This window comes from Myotis lucifugus, unplaced genomic scaffold (genome assembly GCF_000147115.1).
Source record: "Myotis lucifugus unplaced genomic scaffold, Myoluc2.0 scaffold_1157, whole genome shotgun sequence".
NCBI lineage: Eukaryota > Metazoa > Chordata > Mammalia > Chiroptera > Vespertilionidae > Myotis > Myotis lucifugus.
The window spans coordinates 8,755-27,181 of NW_005872205.1; the positions used below are offsets into that span (position 1 = coordinate 8,755).

General features: G+C 41.8%; 1 protein-coding gene across 1 annotated transcript; it reads left to right on the forward strand.

The window, feature by feature from the left end:
• Window positions 1-12,834: 12,834 nt before the first annotated feature.
• On the forward strand, window positions 12,835-15,397 carry LOC102419589 (lithostathine-like). The gene is made up of 6 exons (XM_023748111.1): window positions 12,835-12,849; window positions 13,136-13,239; window positions 13,796-13,897; window positions 14,097-14,234; window positions 14,824-14,950; window positions 15,236-15,397. The coding sequence occupies exons 2-6, from the start codon at window positions 13,144-13,146 to the stop codon at window positions 15,301-15,303; spliced, it is 531 nt and encodes a 176-aa protein (XP_023603879.1). The 5' UTR covers window positions 12,835-12,849; window positions 13,136-13,143; the 3' UTR covers window positions 15,304-15,397.
• Window positions 15,398-18,427: the final 3,030 nt, after the last annotated feature.

Consider the following 18,427-nt stretch of genomic DNA (forward strand, 5'->3'; position numbering starts at 1 on the left):
CAATTTGCCTGTCAACTTGACTGCGAGATGAACGAAGTAATGCTGGTGAGTGAAATCAACACATCCCATTTTTAAGGGGTTAAATGAAGATGAGAGATGGAGTGTCACTCATTAAAGGTTTGATACTTTACTCTGTGGTCAAGTAGGGAGTTTCTAATTGTCCATCAAAACCTGTATCATTAGGGTAATAATGTAGGGCTGTCATGAAGGCCTTTTCAGTGTCTGTACCCCATAAAATCTTGCTTTTTTTGGTCCATGATGTGGTTCAGAGAGCCCAAAGCTCGTCCTCTCCACACAGTGACTCAGGGCTCCAGGGCTCTCCTGGCTTGTGGATTCAGCTGGCAATGAGCACAGCCCAATGGTGTGGCGGTCGTACAGACGAGTGGTGTCAGGATGGCCTGGGAGCAGCCACTCATGGCTGTCCTTGCCTCTGGCCAGACCTGACTCACTTGGTGAGAGAGGCTCAGAAATGCAGAACAGCACAAACTGCTTGCTACTTGGCACATAGGACAGCACACTCACCCTCTTGTTCCTTTACCTGTGCAGCCAGCCAACTCAGTCACCTTCAGGAAGAACATCCAGAAAGAATAATAAAATAAAAGTACCTCATGCCAATCCACATAGCACTTCAAAGTACTAAGAGTAAAAAAAAACTCACTGTCCATGCATTTCTACAGAAAGGCTACTTGCTGTCCAGACCCATTTTCTTGCTTTGTTTTCTTCTTCTCAAAAGAAGAAAACACATCATTCTGGAGCCACCAAGATGGAGCAGGTCAGTGGCCAGCTGTCCACCCAATGATGACAACCATGGTCTCAGAGAGAATAGTAACTGCGGACTCCAGAGAGAGCAGCAGTGAGCTGAGTGGGGAGAGAAGTGAGGACTTGAGGAGTGACCAGCACGGTAGTGAGCTGATTTGTTTGAAGGCAGTTGAGTCTTAGCACTGCTCTGTGAGCAGGACGGGAATGACTCAGAGAGGACTGGACCAGGGGCCTGTAGGAGCCAGAGTGGGGGCTACCCTGGACCCTTCCCCCTTCTCTCCTGGCAGGGCTCTAAAGCCATGGCGTGGTCATCAGCCCCTCAAAAGCTGAGGAAAAACCTATCTCTGGTGAGGACCTGGGAAAATGGGGCCCTGGACTTCAAAGCATTGGGGGGACTCCTGCTTATTTTTTCTTCTTTTTCTCTTGCCAGTTTTCCCTGAAAACCATCCTGTTATATGAAGCTTCCACACACCTCATGGGGGGAGAGGAGTCTAAGGTTCTGAGAGACATCTAGAGCTTCTAGCAGAAGGACCGGGAAGGTGGCTGAGATCCAGGGGGAGAGGAGCTGTGGGTGAGCTGGACCCGCACTGAGCACACCCTGGAGGCCAGCATAGGCTCTGCGCACGCTGATGCTGAGGTCACCCTCAGAGCTGCTGAGACAGAAGTGAGTCTGAACTTCATATGCTCCACAGCCTTACACAGGGGGCTCTCACCTCTGACACTCAGTGGTGGGAAGACAGACTGTGGAGCCCCGTCCAGTAGGGGCAGCACATCCATCAGCAGCCTCATGTGAAGTCTGGAAGGAGAAAGGAGAGGCCTGGGCAGTAGAGCGCCAGCCTGCAGACCCACCACACCCTGCACTTTAGTTCCAAGTACAAGCTCTTTTTTGCAAAAGTAAGTATTGTAGATTTGACTTTGAAGAAAAAAATAACTCAAATTACATTAGAGATTTCAATTTTGGTTTGTCACATCTTCAAAAGATGTTAGCTGAACCCATTGTGGTAATCATTTCACAATGTAGGTAAATCAAACCATCGTTCTGTCTGCCTTAAACTTATACAGTGGTGTATATTGATTATTTCTCAATAAAGCTGGGAAAAATAAACAGTGCCTTAATAAATGGGGGGAAAAGGGTATGATGCAGTGGAATGAATACACCATAACTAAGAGAAAACAAATCAGGATACACACATACAAATAGTATCATCTTGCCCTGGAGGCGTGCTCTGTGGTTGAGCCTTGATCTATGAACCAGGAGGTCATGCATGGAGTCCCTGTCAGGGCACATGCCCTGGTTGTGGGCCCCAACCCCAGTAGGGGGCATGTAGAATGCAGCTGAGGAATGATTCTTTCTCATCATTCATGTTACTGCCTCTCTCTCCCTCTCCTTTCCTCTCTGAAGTCAATACAACTTATATCAATATAAATTAATTAATAGTATCACCTCAAAAAGGTATCTGGATATATACATGTATGAAAGACAAAAGGAAATACTTTGAAATGTTGACAGTGGTTAACCTTGGATAGTGGAAAGAAGTGATTTCTTTTACTTTATACTATTCTTTTGAAATTTCTACTAATGATCCTATATTATTTTGATAATGAGAAAAAATCTTCTAAAAAACATTTAAGTAACTTTTTTTGGTGTAAAATGCATTTTGCATCCATGTTCAGTGACCATCAACTTATCTTTGAGAAACTTAAAAAGTGCTTTGGGTTGTGAAATATCCTTTAAAATGCATTCTTGCACTCCAACAGCTCCTGAATGAGAACACTGGGCTTTGGAGATGCTGCGTCTGCTTGGAAAAAATAATGGGGCAGGGGTTGGAGGCATGGTAGGGGATGGGGCGGGTCAGGAACCCTGAAGAGAGTCTCCTAGGCAGGATGCCTCAGGTCCACAGCTCAGGCTGTATTTGAAGAATTCCTCATTGGAAGGCTGATACCTACAGTAAAGTTTCAGATTTGATAAACTTCAGACATGAGCCACAGTAAATTTTTTTAAAAATGGTTTTTGCTGTTCTTATTGCAAAATCTATATATATAAAAGGCTAATGTGCTAAGGATTCCACCATCTGACCACTCGCTATGAAGAGCACTGACCACCAGCGTCAGACCTTCATTACTGGAGCTGCCGTGACCTGAACTGGCCATTTACAGAGAAAGGGCACTGCGCTCCCGGAGTCCACAAGCAACACTCCGCTTTTCCCAAGTGGGACACAGGCCCCACCACTACCCCATGCCACAAAGCCCACAGCCCAGCCCAGCACAGAAATGGTGGCTGTGGGCACCAGGTAATGATGTCACATAGCAATGCCAGGCTTCCTCTCTCTAGCGACTAGCCTCCTTGGAGTTTCTTCACCCACTTGCTTTATAGCCAGGTGCAAACATTTTACAGTTTCACCAAATGTCTTTGAAGTGTTTTCATGTGCCTCAGCTCATTTGATCCTCACAGAAGTTCTGGAATAGGTAGAGAGGAGACTCGGTAGAATCCTGTTTTACTTTCATTAGCCAGAAAATGGAGATTTAGAAGGTTTAAAAATTGACCCAACTGAAAAGAAGCAAGAAATGGTAGAACTTGAACATGACTTCAGGTTTTCTCACTGCACAGAATATAGTCAAACAGTGCTATAGTTAAATATTTCTCCCTTTGTTATACCTGCATGATGCACAATAATAATCTGCTTTCAAATTGGTATTTACTGGTGTTTTGCTGTCAATAACCTTAAAAAAAATTGGGGCACTTCACTAGGCTGGAAAAAGTTTAGCTAAATCAGAAAGCAGGTCTAAGTAAGCAAGTTTATATATATAATCACTGGCGCCAGTTGCATGTGTTTCCATCTGTCATTGTTGGTCGTGAATTTGGTATACACTTCTATTATTGAGAAAGGGCAAATAGTGATCTTACAATATTTCTTCTAATTAATTTCCTTTCAATTTGCATGAATTCATGCACCGGGCCTCTAGTAATTAAATAATACTATCAAGACTCATAAGAGGAGCATATTTATACAGAAAATATTTTTAAAGGATTCAGATCTCCTAAGTCACAGCTCTATGGTTCTAACATCAACGGGGTCTACAGAGGCTGTCAGGAAAAATAGAAGGAGCACTGGCCCTGGGTTCTCATTTGATCTCTGCTATTAATTAGCTTGTGGTCTTAGGGATTTCACTTAACCTTTCTGGGTCTCCTAGCTACATCTATAGGATGAGGGTAAAATTAGACCTCTTAAATAAGGTTTCTACAAATTCCTCAAAAAATCATTGTAGGTTCAGATTTCTACAATCTTCCTAAATATCTCAGCAATAATAAACTTTTCCTTGGTTTAACCTTTGTGGTACAAAACTTCACAAAAATGTAAATACAGTTTTATAATACTACTCATTTCAAAAATATACAATCTCTATAAAACTTATCCTATAACATTTTGGTAGATACTATTAAACATTTCTTAGTAACTGTCCTATAACCCAAACTAGTCAATTTAGCATTATCTTTTTAAAACATAATTGCATATTCTTTGTATTGGTGTGAAAAGGCTCAGAAAATACAGATGTGTTGAGCACTATATGTCATTTTTATTAAAATTCAACAAGTTACTTCCCAGGTATGAAAAACTTCAGCTGAAGCCAATTTTTGGGGGGTAAAAATCAACTCTTGTAAACATCGGTTTAAAATGTGGCTGTATCTTCTGCCTTAAAAGTTAAAAAACGTAAGAGATGTTACTTAACTCACTCAAATGGTTTGTGAAGCTGAAATACTTCCATGTAGGGTCTGCCCCATCCTGTCATTGGCTTAGAGCAAGGACTGAGAGCCACATGTCACCTATTGTGTCCAGTGAGGAAGGGAGCTGTGTGTGAATCATTCCTGCCACTAAGCCCCTTGGACAGCCAGCCTGATAGGCAGCAAGGATGCCAGCCTCAGATCAAGGTGGGAGAAGTGCTACCATCTCTCTCAGAACACTTCCAAACTCAGCCTGAGAAGGACAAGCCCTACCAGCCAAGACCCAGGCAGGCCACTGCTGGGCTCTGAGTAAAGACTGACGACTGTCTCTCCCTCTTATTTCTTCTGGGACCAAACCAACCAACCTACCAACCAACCAAACAACCAACCAACCACAATTTAATTATCATCCTTGCACTGAAGCCACTGCTGAATAAACACCAAGGTGTATATGGGCTCACTTGGTGACTTCCCTCCTAGACTCACAATCCCATGGCCTGGAATAAGCTCTGCCCCTGCCCATTCCCTTCCCTCAGCTCTCCTCTCCACCCTCCCCCGCTCACCCTCCCCCCAACACACACACACACACACACACACACACACACACACACACACCTTGTTTGACCAGGTAGTTAACTTTCTGGGGACTACAGATCCGTCTTGTCCCCTGGCTTGAGACACAAGCCCTGGGAGAAGCAGGACCCCTCACTGCCTGGCTTAATAGACAGGGGGCCCGGCTGGGGTCTGGCTGGAATTCTGTCCCCAGCTGCCTCTTGTCAGCTCAGCAGCCACCACTCCTCCAGGTCCAGGGAGCACATGCAACCTGGACCAGAATGACAGGGGACCAGCCCAGCACAGGGAAGGAGCCCACACTGGGGCTCTTGGTCTCGCACTGGGGCTCTTGGTCCCGGGTGACGACTTGATGGAACCTCTCCACTCTCCTGCTTTCTCCCAGGACCCTGGGGCTCTCCAAGTCCCACCCTTCGGGAAAGTGACTCCTTGGCTGCCCCCAGAGAGCAAGGCCCAGGGAAACCCCAATCCACCAAGTGTTTTAAATACCTGACAAGCCCAAGTTCACCCTTGGAATGAGCCCTTCATGCCCACTACAGCCCACCACCACGGGGGACACTCCAAGTCCGGGCCCGGGGGAGGTGCCAGATAGGTTGGGAATCCGCACTCACTTGAGTGGGAGTGGGCGGGGCAAGGGGTTGGACAGGGCTTTTTAGGCTGGGAGGCTCTGGGGCAGGTGAGCAGGGAGGGGCACTCACCTTGGTGACATTGAGGAAGGTGGTCTGGGCCCAGCACTGCCCCTCACCAGCTTCAGCTCCAGCTCCTTCCTCAGATGAGCAAGTGGATCCAGCCCACACGCAGGAGAGGAGCGCCTGCAGGATGGTGGCCTGGACTCCAGGAAGATGCACTTGGTCTGGTGGCGGGGCTCCATCCACACCAGCTGGGCTCGGCCTCCAACGGCTCCTCCACCCGCGGGACCCTGGCGGACCCGGATGAGGCAGCAGCGCGAGCCAGGAAGCCCAGCGGGTCCTGTGACTCGAGGTCCCCCAGGCCTGTCGCCCTCACCCACATAGGCACCTGTGGCCACATCTGCCAGGCTGGCCTGCCAGGCGCGTTTGCCGCTGCTCCGCCACCTGGTGGCGCCTCTGCGCAGTACCAGGAGGCCACCCTGGGCTCCTTGCTGCCATCCTGCTGTGCTCAGGAGTCTGGGTTAGTTCATCCACCCAGCATTGCTTACTGACAGTCTGTCCCTGCAGAATAACTTCAACACAGGACACTTCTGCATTCTGACCAAGTCAGTGTCAAGAGCCAGAATTTTTCATTAGGTCACTGGTTTGCTCATTATCATGAAGAATATCTGAGCTTTTGATTTTTTGACTTATTTTATTGTTTTATATTAAAGAATGAAATAATTTTTTGTAGATGTTATAAAGGAGGGTATGTCATTATATTATCTGTATACCAGGTGTCATAAATTTATAGTCAGTGGGTGAAATCTGGACTATTGCCTGTTTATATATGTCCCATGAGATAAGAAAATTTTTTATTCGCTTTTTAAAAATTAGAAAACAATGAAAAGAATATTTTTGATACATAAACATAATACAAAATTAACATTTTGGTGTCCATAATTACTGTTTGGTGTCCATAATTATGGTTTCACTGGAAGGAAGACATGTACATTCATTTACACATTGTCTTTGGCTACTTGCATGTTACAATGGCAGAGTTGAGTAGTTATGACCAAGATGGTATTGTCTACAGAGCCCAAACCATTTACTACCAAACCCTTTACACAGGAAGTTTCTTGTTCTACACAGAGTAGATGAAGGCCATGTGCGTTATTATTAGCATTGTATTTGGATTTCGAATGATTTTAAATGTGGCCTATTGCACATTTTAAAATCCACAAAATATGCCTAGCTAGTGTTGCTCAGTGGTTGAGCATCAACCAATGAACTAGGAAGTCACGGTCTGCTCTGAAACCTAGTCATATGCCTGCGTTGCAGGCTCAATCCCCAGTGTGAGGTGTGCAGGAGGCAGTCGATCAATGATTCTCTCTCATCATTGATGTTTCTCTCTATCTCCCTTCCTCTCTGAAGTTAAAAATATATATATTTTAAACATAATAATAAATAAATAAATAAAATCAACAAAATATGGTAAATATTCACCAGTAAAGGAATGCATAAATAGTTCTGAAATAGTTATACCAGTAAATATTACAGGGCAGTTAAAATCAATACAGAACTATTTGTCTCAAAGTAGATAGACTTTTAAATTTATGATAATAAAAAAGTTACAGAATGTTACATAAAATATACCTTTATATAAATCCAGAAAGATGAACTAATACTACCTATGGTTGATTGATATATATCTATAATAAAAAGAGTGTAATATGTTAATAAGACCAAACCAGGAGAAAGCCAGGCTGCAAGGGAAGCCTGGGTCCAGGGTGCCTGATGGCGTCCCGCTGGAGCCTGGGTCCGGTATCCCAGAGGGAAGCTGGTGCTGGCAGCTGGGGGACGGAAGGCCTATTCTTGCATGAGTTTCATGTATCGGGCCTCTAGTATATGTAATAAATGATTAAATACCTAAATTAGAAGAATGATTAGAAAATTTATAATGTAAATGTAAAGAGAGAAATTGGACTGAAAAATGATACAGACTATTATTGTATTGTATTATTTCTTTATTATTGTTTTTTGTTTATTTTTTTAATCCTCTGAAGATGTGTTTATTGATTTTTAGAGGAAGAGAAAGAGAGAGAGAGGAGCAGAGGGAGAGAGAGAAACAGCTATGTGAGAGACAAAAATTGATCTCTACCTTTTATATGTGCCATGACTGGGGCTTGAACCAGCAACCTAGGTATGTGCCCTGACTGGGAATGGAACCTGCTGGAAGCAGTAGGCTACAGCAGAAGAGGGCCAGAAGAAGCAGTGCAGGAGATGAGTCCTCCCATTGATCTCACGTGTTCTAAAGAAACAAAACAGCATGAAAACAGGTCTCAACTCAGCCAAGTGGAACAGAATAAAGATGATCAAGACATTAGTGAAACGGCTGCATCACATGAGTAACCCTCAGTATCAAAGAATGAATATGGGAAAAACAGAGATGAATTGAAGAAAAAGAAAGCTCCTGGTCCAGGCAAACTTCCACCAACACTTTCCTCCACATATCCAGAAGATGACCCAGACTACTGTGTGTGGGTCCCACCTGAAGGTCAAAGTGGAGATGGCAGGACCCGTCTTAATGACAAGTATGGCTACTAATTGCTTCAGAATCCTAAAGGAAGACCTTGTGGACCATGTGATATGGGATATTTAGGATAACATGTCAAGTTGAATGTCCAGAGAAGAATTTCAGATGATCATTTGTAAAATCTGGTGATTAGCCTTCTCTCCTATCCTGTTGACTTCCTAAATTTATCTTCCCATCTGATTTTCTTGAATTTGGTATTTATGTTTATAATTGTTTGTGTATGTATGTAAAAAGGAACCATATATTTTGAGACTTAGTAAAGTAAGAGACATGACTTAGTAAAGTAAGAGACATTCTGCCTTGTGTATGTTACAATGCTCCAACCACCTGAGCTACTCATCCCTAGTGTTACTTTATTTCTTAAAAAATGAAAATATAAAGAAAGAGGGCAAGATATGATCACTGTTTATTCTACACTGTTTATTCTTCATCTATTAAATGTTTTCTGTACCACAAATATAACTTGTCATAAAAAAGGAATGCAACATGGCTATGGAAGTATTTATTTTTATTTGTTGACAAGAGAAATGTTAATTGTGTAAATGCAATTCAAATCTGCAGTTACCACCAAAAAATAAATAAAATTGATCATAATCATTGGATTCTGATAACTTTCAGTGAATCACTACATTATGCCTAGCTTATACTGAAAGAAAAATAAATAACAGCCAATAGCTTTTAAGGAATACACAATAGATATATTAGTTCTTCTAATGCAACAGGGAACTGTTCCAAGGCCAATGTGAGACATTGAAACCAAATAAAAACTGAGCTTCCTTATAAAAACTTTATTGTTCCCAATAATTACAGATGACAAGATAGTTGCTGCTCATTACTTACATATGGCTAAATAAATTCCAGTCACTAGCTATGGGATTAGCTTTCCAGTGCTTGGTAATTTACCTCATTTGTTTCGGGGAGTTTGAGCTTTGGCCATTCTGCCTTGTTTCACAAAGTACATTGGGCCTCATTTCATTGCCCTTTTCCCATTTCTTCTGCTAAGCTCAGGATGAGCCCAAAGGACTAAAGTAGCATCCTGGCTATTTGGTTAACGAGCCCCAAAGGGGTGTGTTTTAGGGATAAATCTCCAATAAAATATGTTTCAAGGCTATTTTTGAGCTAAGCTCTGCTGAGCCATCTCCAAGGAACTCTTCACACTTCGCCATTCTTGGGAAAAGGGATTCTTGATGCCTAAAAGTGATGATTTCCCCATTCTACTAATTCTGGGAATAACCATAGGGAGCGTTATCTGCAAATAGTAATATTGTTGGACTTGGAAGTTAACATGGAATACGATGTACAAGTTGGACATCTTATCTTTTGGCAAAGAAAGCTTCTTAAAGCTTAGCCTTGGTTACCCCAAGAGCGCACATTCCTCTTTTATCACCATGCAGTGGACTGTAAATGACCTAAAAGCAACTTTCTAAATATAGTATTTGAACAAACTTCTCAGTACCTGATCAATAAGGATTGTTAGGAAGAACAGTTACAAAGAAGACAAAAACAGCTAAATTTTAGTGAGGTTTGTGAGTTGTCATGTGAAACAAAAATCTTACATCAGGGAAATTATTTATAAAGACCACATTATTTCAAGTAAAAATTTAAAAAGTGACTTTAATAACTTCTCGTGGGAAGATCTGAACTTAACTGTCTTCTACCTGGTAATGAGAAAAATTTGGGAGGCCAGTAAAGCAAGTACAACTTGAAAAGTATGCGATCATGGAGAGCCGCCTTTAATTTTGCTTCTTATAGATAAGTGAACGACTCAGAAGTTTTCCACACTCAACAGTGTGTAAGCTCTGTTTTGAAAGGTGGAGTCTGATAATCAAAAAATTTAATTCTGGCTGGGCTACAGTGGCTCAGTGGTTGAGCATTGATCAATGAACCAGGAGGTCACAGTTGGATTCCCAGTCAGGGCATGTGCCCAGGTTGTGGGTTCTGTCCCTAGTGTGGGGCCTGCTGGAAGCAGCTGATCAAAGATTCTCTCTCATCACTGATGTTTCTTTCTTCCTTTCCCTCTCCCTTCCTCTCTGAAATCAATAAAAAAATATTTTTTAAAATGTAATTCTCATGGAAGATGATTTTTTTCAGGTTGAACACAGCCTATTGGCATTTGAATAATGATCATTTCATATTAATTTCCTTGTTTTTATTTGTTTATTTGTATTGTAGGAAAAAATCAGGTAGCCACCCATGAACCATTCAGATATTTTATTATTTATTTATAACACTTTAATATTTTTTTGAATTTTTAAAATTTTGTTTTCAATGCATATGTGTATGAATGATTTACATAAATATTATTGCTCTATTATGCTATTTCTAGCTTATGCTTAGTGATGGGGAAATGTGTTATTATTGATAGGGATCATGTAAATTGAACTATAACTTATTATTTGGAAATTTTAAGCATATAAAAACATTAGAAGAATAGTATTAGAAATTATATCTTCTGCTTAGATTCAGTAATTGTCATTTTATAATATTTGCTTTGCTTCTCTGTTCTTGGCCATCTCTCTCTCAGTCTCTTTCTCTCCATCTCTCCTTTTCCCCGGTACACACACACTTCTCTTTTGAATAATTTGAAAGCAAGTTGCAGACATCATGACACTTTATTTCTAAGTCCTTCACCATAAATATTGAAGGTGTAAGGAAATTCTTCTTTTAACTATACCATTATCACAAGAAATAAAAGTTAGAAGTCTGTCATCATAAAATTTCTGCCTACAATTATATTACACAATTGTCCTTGAAATGACTTACTTTGTTAATAGTGATCCAATGAAAATGTACTCACTAGATTAGGTTTTTGTATCTGTTTAGGCTCTTTTAATATAAAATGTGGGTGTGTGTTTTTTTTCCCCTCTATGACACTGAATTTTTCAGGAATTCAAGAGCATACTCCATTATGTATTTGTGATAGTTATTATAGTTATTATTCTCAAGTAATTATTTTAGTGCAGCAAGGTTAATTCTCAAATCATCTTTACTATCATCTTTGCATAAAATATTATTTTAAACTTTAATTTTCATGGAGCTCTTTGTTAGTTATGTTTTTCATTTACATATTTTTATGTATGTGTTGTAAAATAATTTATTTTTTTCTTTTAACAAAAGGATTTGTTGGCTATACTGCTGATTAGGTTATTTGTGGGTTCTACTGACTTTTGGATTCTGAGGACATGAATAAATTTGACCTTCATTTAAGCATCCCATGAGGAACCCCTACTGTAGACACCTGCCAATAAGCTAGCCTGTAACAATAGTATGAGAGTCAAGGTCTGTGGAAAATCCCAGCTTAAATTTTCCCCACAGTGACCAAACTGAAGCTGAACTACATGGTATGTTCCTCCTTTGCCAAAATTGCCAACTCAGAAGTAAATCTGACTAAGGAGCTTTACTTAGTATCCCTCTGTGAACCTATCAACCCTGACAGTAAGAATGTAATAAAAATGATATTTATTGCCCTAACCGGTTTGGCTCAGTGAATAGAGCGTTAGCCTGCAGACTAAAAGGTCCCAGGTTCGATTCCGGTCAAGGGCATGTACCTTGGTTGGGGGCACATCCCCAGTAGGGAGTGTGCAGGAGTCAGCTGGTCGATGTTTCTCTCTCATCGATGTTCCTAACTCTCTATCCCTCTCCCTTCCTCTTTGTAAAAAATCAATAAAATATATTTTAAAAAATGATATTTATCTAGACAAATGACAGTCTTGTAAGAAAGTGTTAACAGCCTAGGGCAGTGAGCATCTTGATGCAGTAGAGGTCTAACTTCCATGCAATATAGATCCTGTCTCCAATTTTATCATGTTCTTGCTCTAAGCCCTTTTTAACCCTTACTCATTCTTCTTTTGGCTCTGCATCATTGGACTGTCATCATCCTTAGGTTTTAGATTCCTTCATTGCCTCCTGTTCTATCACAGTGTCATCATTATCCATCAGGGAAGCTCCATCTCTCAGACAACTGGCAAGACGAGTTCATTCATCTGATTTGCTTTAGATCTTGGCTCATATATTGATTTGACAGATGATTCTGAATAACTGCTGATTTTCTTTCAAACTAGCTACCATGTTTAAGAGACAACTCTGAACCATCACTGGTACTTAGCTTTAGTTCTTTCTATGCCCTCACCAATCTGTGACTCTTATCATTCTCATCCTCACCTCCCCTTGTAGTCCATCATTGGTTTAATTATACCGTACAAGGTAGAAGGAAATGTATATATATGTTTATAGAAGTGAGATATCAACCAAAAGAACTACTCCAGGGGGTGCCCCCCTTAAAAATTTAATACCACCTTGTGCCACAGGCCGGTAACAAGAAAGAGCAGGAGAGAGAGCAAACTTCATCTGTTTCTGGGCAAAGTGCATGCCTGCTAAGAGGAAAGGAACAACAGCTGTGACAATTCCCAGCCATTGCCAGAAACAGCCTACTCTCCATGCCACAAACCTCCCTGAACCAATGCCAAGCCCTTTCCCGCTATCCCTGTCCTGGACCCACATCCCTGTAATTCACTTCAGGCCCCACCCTCAGATCCTCTTATAAAAGCCTAGGCTTTTCTGACTTGACCAACCATCCCAGAAACCTGCTAAAAGAGGTAAGTGGGAGCTGAGAGAAGGTGAGAGCCATGGCAGGGGGTTACCTCACACATTTGGGGAAAGGCTGGAGGAGGATTCTAGGCTTCAAAGAACATAGATCTCAAGGGAAGTAAGGTGTGCAGATTCTCCAATTATTTCCAGAATCATAGAAGGGTATAAATGTCACTAAGATCAATTTATTCCCAAGGGACTAGCCAAAGGGAAAGACGGGAGGGAGAACAGACATTTTCTGAATGTCCTCCCTCTGACCACATTTCTTTAATGATCTCTGATTGCTTCTTCAAGTCAAGGACATGATGCTGCCTCCCATGGCCCTGCCCAGAATGTCCTGGATGCTGCTCTCCTGCCTGATGCTCCTATCTCAGGTGCAAGGTGAGCTTTCTCTGCCTGTAGCACTGGGTTCCCTGTGAACGCTTAGGGCAAAGAAGATAAGGAAGCCTCCTGTGTGACCCATGTGGCAATGGTGAGGTATAGCCTCACCAAGTGAAACTGTTTGCAATTCCTCCATCATCACTTCTTCCCTCAGGGCAACTCAGGGTGGTAGGCACCACAGTGGTCCTTTCACAATGGAGTGAGATGGTTTTCATTTTGTGAGTGGACTTTAATTTATATTGACAGGTGAAGAGAGGAAGGATGAAGGGTCAGTGGTGAGATAAGCACAAGAATGATTGGAGGACCCGGAGTGAGAACAGTCAGCTCAGAGCGGGGGAAGTGTTGGACTTTTGAATACGGGGGAAGAGTAGAACAGGAAGAGATGGTCCTTCATTTAGTGAGGCTGGTTCAAGATCAAGCTATCCACTGGTGAGGTAGTCAGGAGTTGGCGTCACTTCCCCAACCACTTGCCTCACAGATACTCCCCAAGGTCACTTCCCAACCCCCATTACACTCTTCATTTCACTCCATCCCTCTCCTTTATTCCCTTCCACCCCAGGTGACGATACCAAGGAGGAGTCTCTTCCAAAGATCAGCTGTCCCAAAGGCTCTTATGCCTTTCGCTCCCACTGCTATGCCTTGTTTAGGACAGCAAAAACCTGGCCTGACGCAGATGTGAGTAGATGCATTAATAGTAAGAGGTGATAAGGGAAAGAGCATTAGAGGGACAGGGGTCTGCATTCTCCAGAGTTTCTTGGGGGTGAGAGTGAGCACCCTCGTCTTTTGCACAGACTCCTCTTCTCACCTACATTCACCCTGCACTTCCCCCACTGACCTCTCAAGCTCCTCCTCAGTGTCTTCCTTCCGCACACAGTTGGCCTGCCAGAAGCGACCTTCAGGATCTCTTGCGTCTGTGCTCAGTGGAGCCGAGGCATCCTTCTTGGCCTCTCTGGTTAAGAAAAACTTTCACAACTGCAATTACATCTGGATTGGGCTCCATGATCCCACAGAGGTGCGATAACATCTCCTATCTGTTAGCTTTCTAGCTGCTATTGTTGCCCAGGCCTCCTCCCTGTCCCATGTGCCTCTGCGGGAATCTGAGCCCTGGAGCTCAGAGATTCTAGGGCTTATTTGGGGTAAAGGTAGGGCATTGAGCTAAGGTTTGTGGAGGATCCTAATTTCCAGTTGAAATTAATCTATCTCTTGTCAAGCTTTTTTTTTCCCCACATGAATCCTTGTGATTTAATATTCTTGAGTTTACTGAGTCTACACAGAGTTTGCTGAGATAAGAAGCATTTCCCCCTTTAAGACAGATATTGTCTTTGAGGTTTAGAGGGTAATGGCAGATGCACTATTTATTGTCCAGCCAATAGCGTGTTACTCTCAGTGGAACCATTGGTGCTTGTGATTATGGCTTTGGAATTGGATAATAAGAGCAAGTTGTTAAGAAGAATTTCCCAGTGGAGAGCTCTGTGGCAACATCTGGAATAGCAGACCAAATGCCAGCCTGCTGAGGAGGGGATCAAACCTCCACCAGAGAGGGCTATGCGAAAATTCCAATAGCCATTCAACCTTACCTGGCTCCATTCTCTACTATCTAGGGCCAGGAGCTCCATGCAGGTGGATGGGAGTGGAGTAATAACGACGTGCTGGATTACACTGCCTGGGAGAAACACCCCGCCAGCATCTCAAACCCTGACTATTGCGGGAGCTTGTCAGGAAGCTCAGGTAAGAGACAGCGGAGCTCCCTTTTTGCCAGCCTTTCCATCCCCTTTTCCCCTGTTTATGGGTCTGAACTTCAGGGAATCCTTCTTAACTAGGAAAGGCAATGTTTGTTTGTCTTCTCCCATCTCCTCTCATCTCTCCTTCCTTTGGGCCTCCTTCCCCTCAAGTGGGACCTTGGTGGAGATGAGGGAGGGGTTTTGAATCCTAGGCCAGAGTCTGGGCTGCCTCTCTGTGGGTAACAAACTCCACCAGCCCCATTCACTTTAGTTTCTCTCTCTCCCTCTCCAGGATATCTGTTATGGAAAGATTATGACTGTAAAAAGGAGTTACCCTATATCTGCAAGTTCGAGGGTTAGGTCAGGTGGGAACCAATGACCTGAGTTTCATAAATAGCTCATCATGGACATGGGACCAAGTGAGAAGATTCATCCAGGAAGATAATATTCTTCCAAACCTGACCACCTCATTCTGACCTTCCCTCCTCCCCACCCTCTTTCTTTTCAGGCTCTGCTCAGAATTATGTAACATGAATTTTGAAAGAGCAATAATAAAATTTAATCTGTTATTTCCTGTCTTGTGTGCTTTATTCTCACTGAAAGACAGAGAAGAAGAGGTAATTGGTGGGAGAGGAGACTTTGTGGGTTTTATTTCTGCCCAATTTCACCCCATCCCTGTAAAAATGACTAAATATACATCCTATGTTTGTGATGAAGTGTGTCAGCCCTGCACGTGTAGGATCTAGGTGACATATAAAGACATTACTCACTCGCGGCCCTATTGCTCACACCTTCCCAAAGGCCCGTTGGCATGACACAACCAGCCCTTGTACTTCCTGTACTTATTAGATGAAGCAACTGGTTTATTAATTTTTTAAAGTTCTTTTTAAATTAAAAAATTCTGATCTCTCATGAAACTACAATGAGTAAATACAAAAACTGGATAAAATATAATTAATTAAAATACATACCCTTTTGTTATTAGCTTACACAGATATAAAAATAATGTCAAATTGCTATAAAATTTTCCAATATCTTTTAATTTCTACACTTATGATGGGCTGCACAAAGGGATGCTTCCCATCCTGGGCTGGATGCCGTGGGATGGCGTGAGAGCTCATCACACTGCTCAGTAAGGGGTGCGATTTAAATTTTATGAATTGCTTATTTCTGGAATTTTGTATTTAATATTTTTCAGACCACGATTGACCATGGGTAACAGAAACCTTAGACAGAGGAACTGTGGGTAAAGAAAGGGGAAACTACTGGACATAAAACTTGACATTATAATCAATTGGGAGTAAAGGATATGAAAAATAATGTAAGCCTTCTCTTTTGTCTGGAAATCAGAAATTATCATATTACTACTCGAAGAAATAAAAATATAGGCATTTCCAGAGAGGGGGGTCGCTCCAAATTTGGCAAACTTCAAGCCAAGAATCACTCACTTTCTTATAGTTAGTTTGCTATTGACACCTGACTTCATAAAATATCATTCTTTTCGTTTTTCTTGTACCTTTGGTTGTACCTTTTAGGTTCTCTTCACCAACTTACTTTGTGAATGGTCCTTTGTGCTTTCCCTTTGCCCAGATAATTATGTAACTATGGCCCGGTTATTCTCATCACTGTTCTCCTAAGGATGTGTTAGCCAGTGATGGTGAACCTATGACACGCGTGTCAGAGGTGACAGACGAACTCATTTTTTGGGTTGATTTTTCTTTGTTAAATGGCATTTAAAGATATAAAATAAATATCAAAAATATAAGTCTTTGTTTTACTATGGTTGCAAATATCAAAAAATGTCTATATGTGACACGGGACCAGAGTTAAGTTAGGGTTTTTCAAAATGCTGACACGCCGAGCTCAAAAGGTTCGCCATCACTGTGTTAGACCCTATGATATTTAACTTACCTGGAACTACTATAAGGCCACCTACCATCCATGTTCTGGGTCTATAAACCAACTGGCTGCTCAGCAACTTCTTAAAATGCCAGAAAGTCATAACCAGGTTTTTGTTGTCAGCCATTTCCTGAGAAAGAAGTATTTTCTGACTTTAAATGAAAACAATATGAAATATTGCAAACAATCATTAGAATTTTAAATAATTTATTTAAAAGAATATTTATGCCCTGCCAGTGTGGCTCAGGTGGTTGGAGCATCATCTTGCACACCCAAAGGTCACTGGTTCAATTCCAGGTCAGAGCGTTTTCCCAGGCTTTGGGTTCAATCCCAGTCAGGAATGTATGGGAGGCAACTAATTGATGTTTCTCTCTCCCTCTCTCTCCCTTTCTCTCTTTAAAAATCAATAAACATATCCTTGGATGAGGATTAAAAATAATAATATTGCCCTGGCCTGTTTGGCTCAGTGGATAGAGCATCGGCCTTTGGACTGAAGGGTCCCAGGTTCGATTCTGGTCAAGGGCATGTACCTTGGTTGCGGGCATATCCCCAGTTGGGGGTGTGCAGGAGGCAGCTGATCGATGTTTCTCTCTCATTGATGTTTCTAACTGTCTATCCCTCTACCTTCCTCTCTGTAAAAAGTCAATAAAATATATTTTAAAATAATAATAATATTTATTCCTATATTTTCTAAAATTAAAATAATAAACACTCAACAAACTAGATATGTTTAATAAATTGCTTTACAGATATTGAATTGAATAGTAGCCATTATAAATTATACTGCAATGTCTCACAGTTGTTCAATTATAAAATGTACATGTGGGAGGAGAAGGCAATAAAGGCCCACCTTTGTCAGGGTGGAAGGGGAAGTTTTATCATAAACAGGGTCTAAGAGAGAAGCAAAACTCAAATCATAGCGGAGCAAGCAATCAGAGCAAACAGGACACTGAGAGAGAGAACACAGGAGATGAGAGACTCCCCTTATGGGAAGGGGCTCTTTCCGGCAGAGGCTGGCATGGCCCTGCATCAGCCACTCTCCCCACAGTCTGTACTGGCTGACCTTCAGGCAAAGGTGGAGTTTATGATTTCCTAGGTACAGGCAGGTGTCCAGCTCCCATATCCCTGAGGCAGAGGATGTGAGAACCAGATCTTTTCATAGAGGCTGTGGCCCAGAAGGGGATGAAGGAAACCAGGTCTGAGAATAATGGAAGTATTTGGGGAGTGATTCATGGAAGGAAAAAGCAGAAAAGAATAGAGAGAACATTCCTTCTACTGACAGCCCATTTCACCTAATGATTCTTTTCTCTCAAACTCATGAAAATGACCAGTACTAGCCTATGTAGAATCTGGTGGTAACAGGTGAGGATTATAAATAAAATAAAATAAAATAAAATAAAATAAAATAAAATAAAATAAAATATAATAATAATTCTTCCAATTGAACCCAACCATAATTATTTCCCGAAAATCTGACTTCAGTATAACAATTTTACCTGTGAGCTTATATCACATTATTTAAAACTTTTAAAAATATGATAAAGTAGGTGTCCATCCCAACCTCACAATCAATTCTCTAAAACAG

Bases quoted from the DNA above. Each gene is read 5' to 3' on its own strand.
- LOC102419589 (XM_023748111.1), top strand. From the start codon at position 13,144: ATGATGCTGCCTCCCATGGCCCTGCCCAGAATGTCCTGGATGCTGCTC. The intron at 14,235-14,823 runs GTGCGATAACAT...TCTACTATCTAG, and splicing joins GGCTCCATGATCCCACAGAG to GGCCAGGAGCTCCATGCAGG. The intron at 14,951-15,235 runs GTAAGAGACAGC...CTCCCTCTCCAG, and splicing joins GAGCTTGTCAGGAAGCTCAG to GATATCTGTTATGGAAAGAT.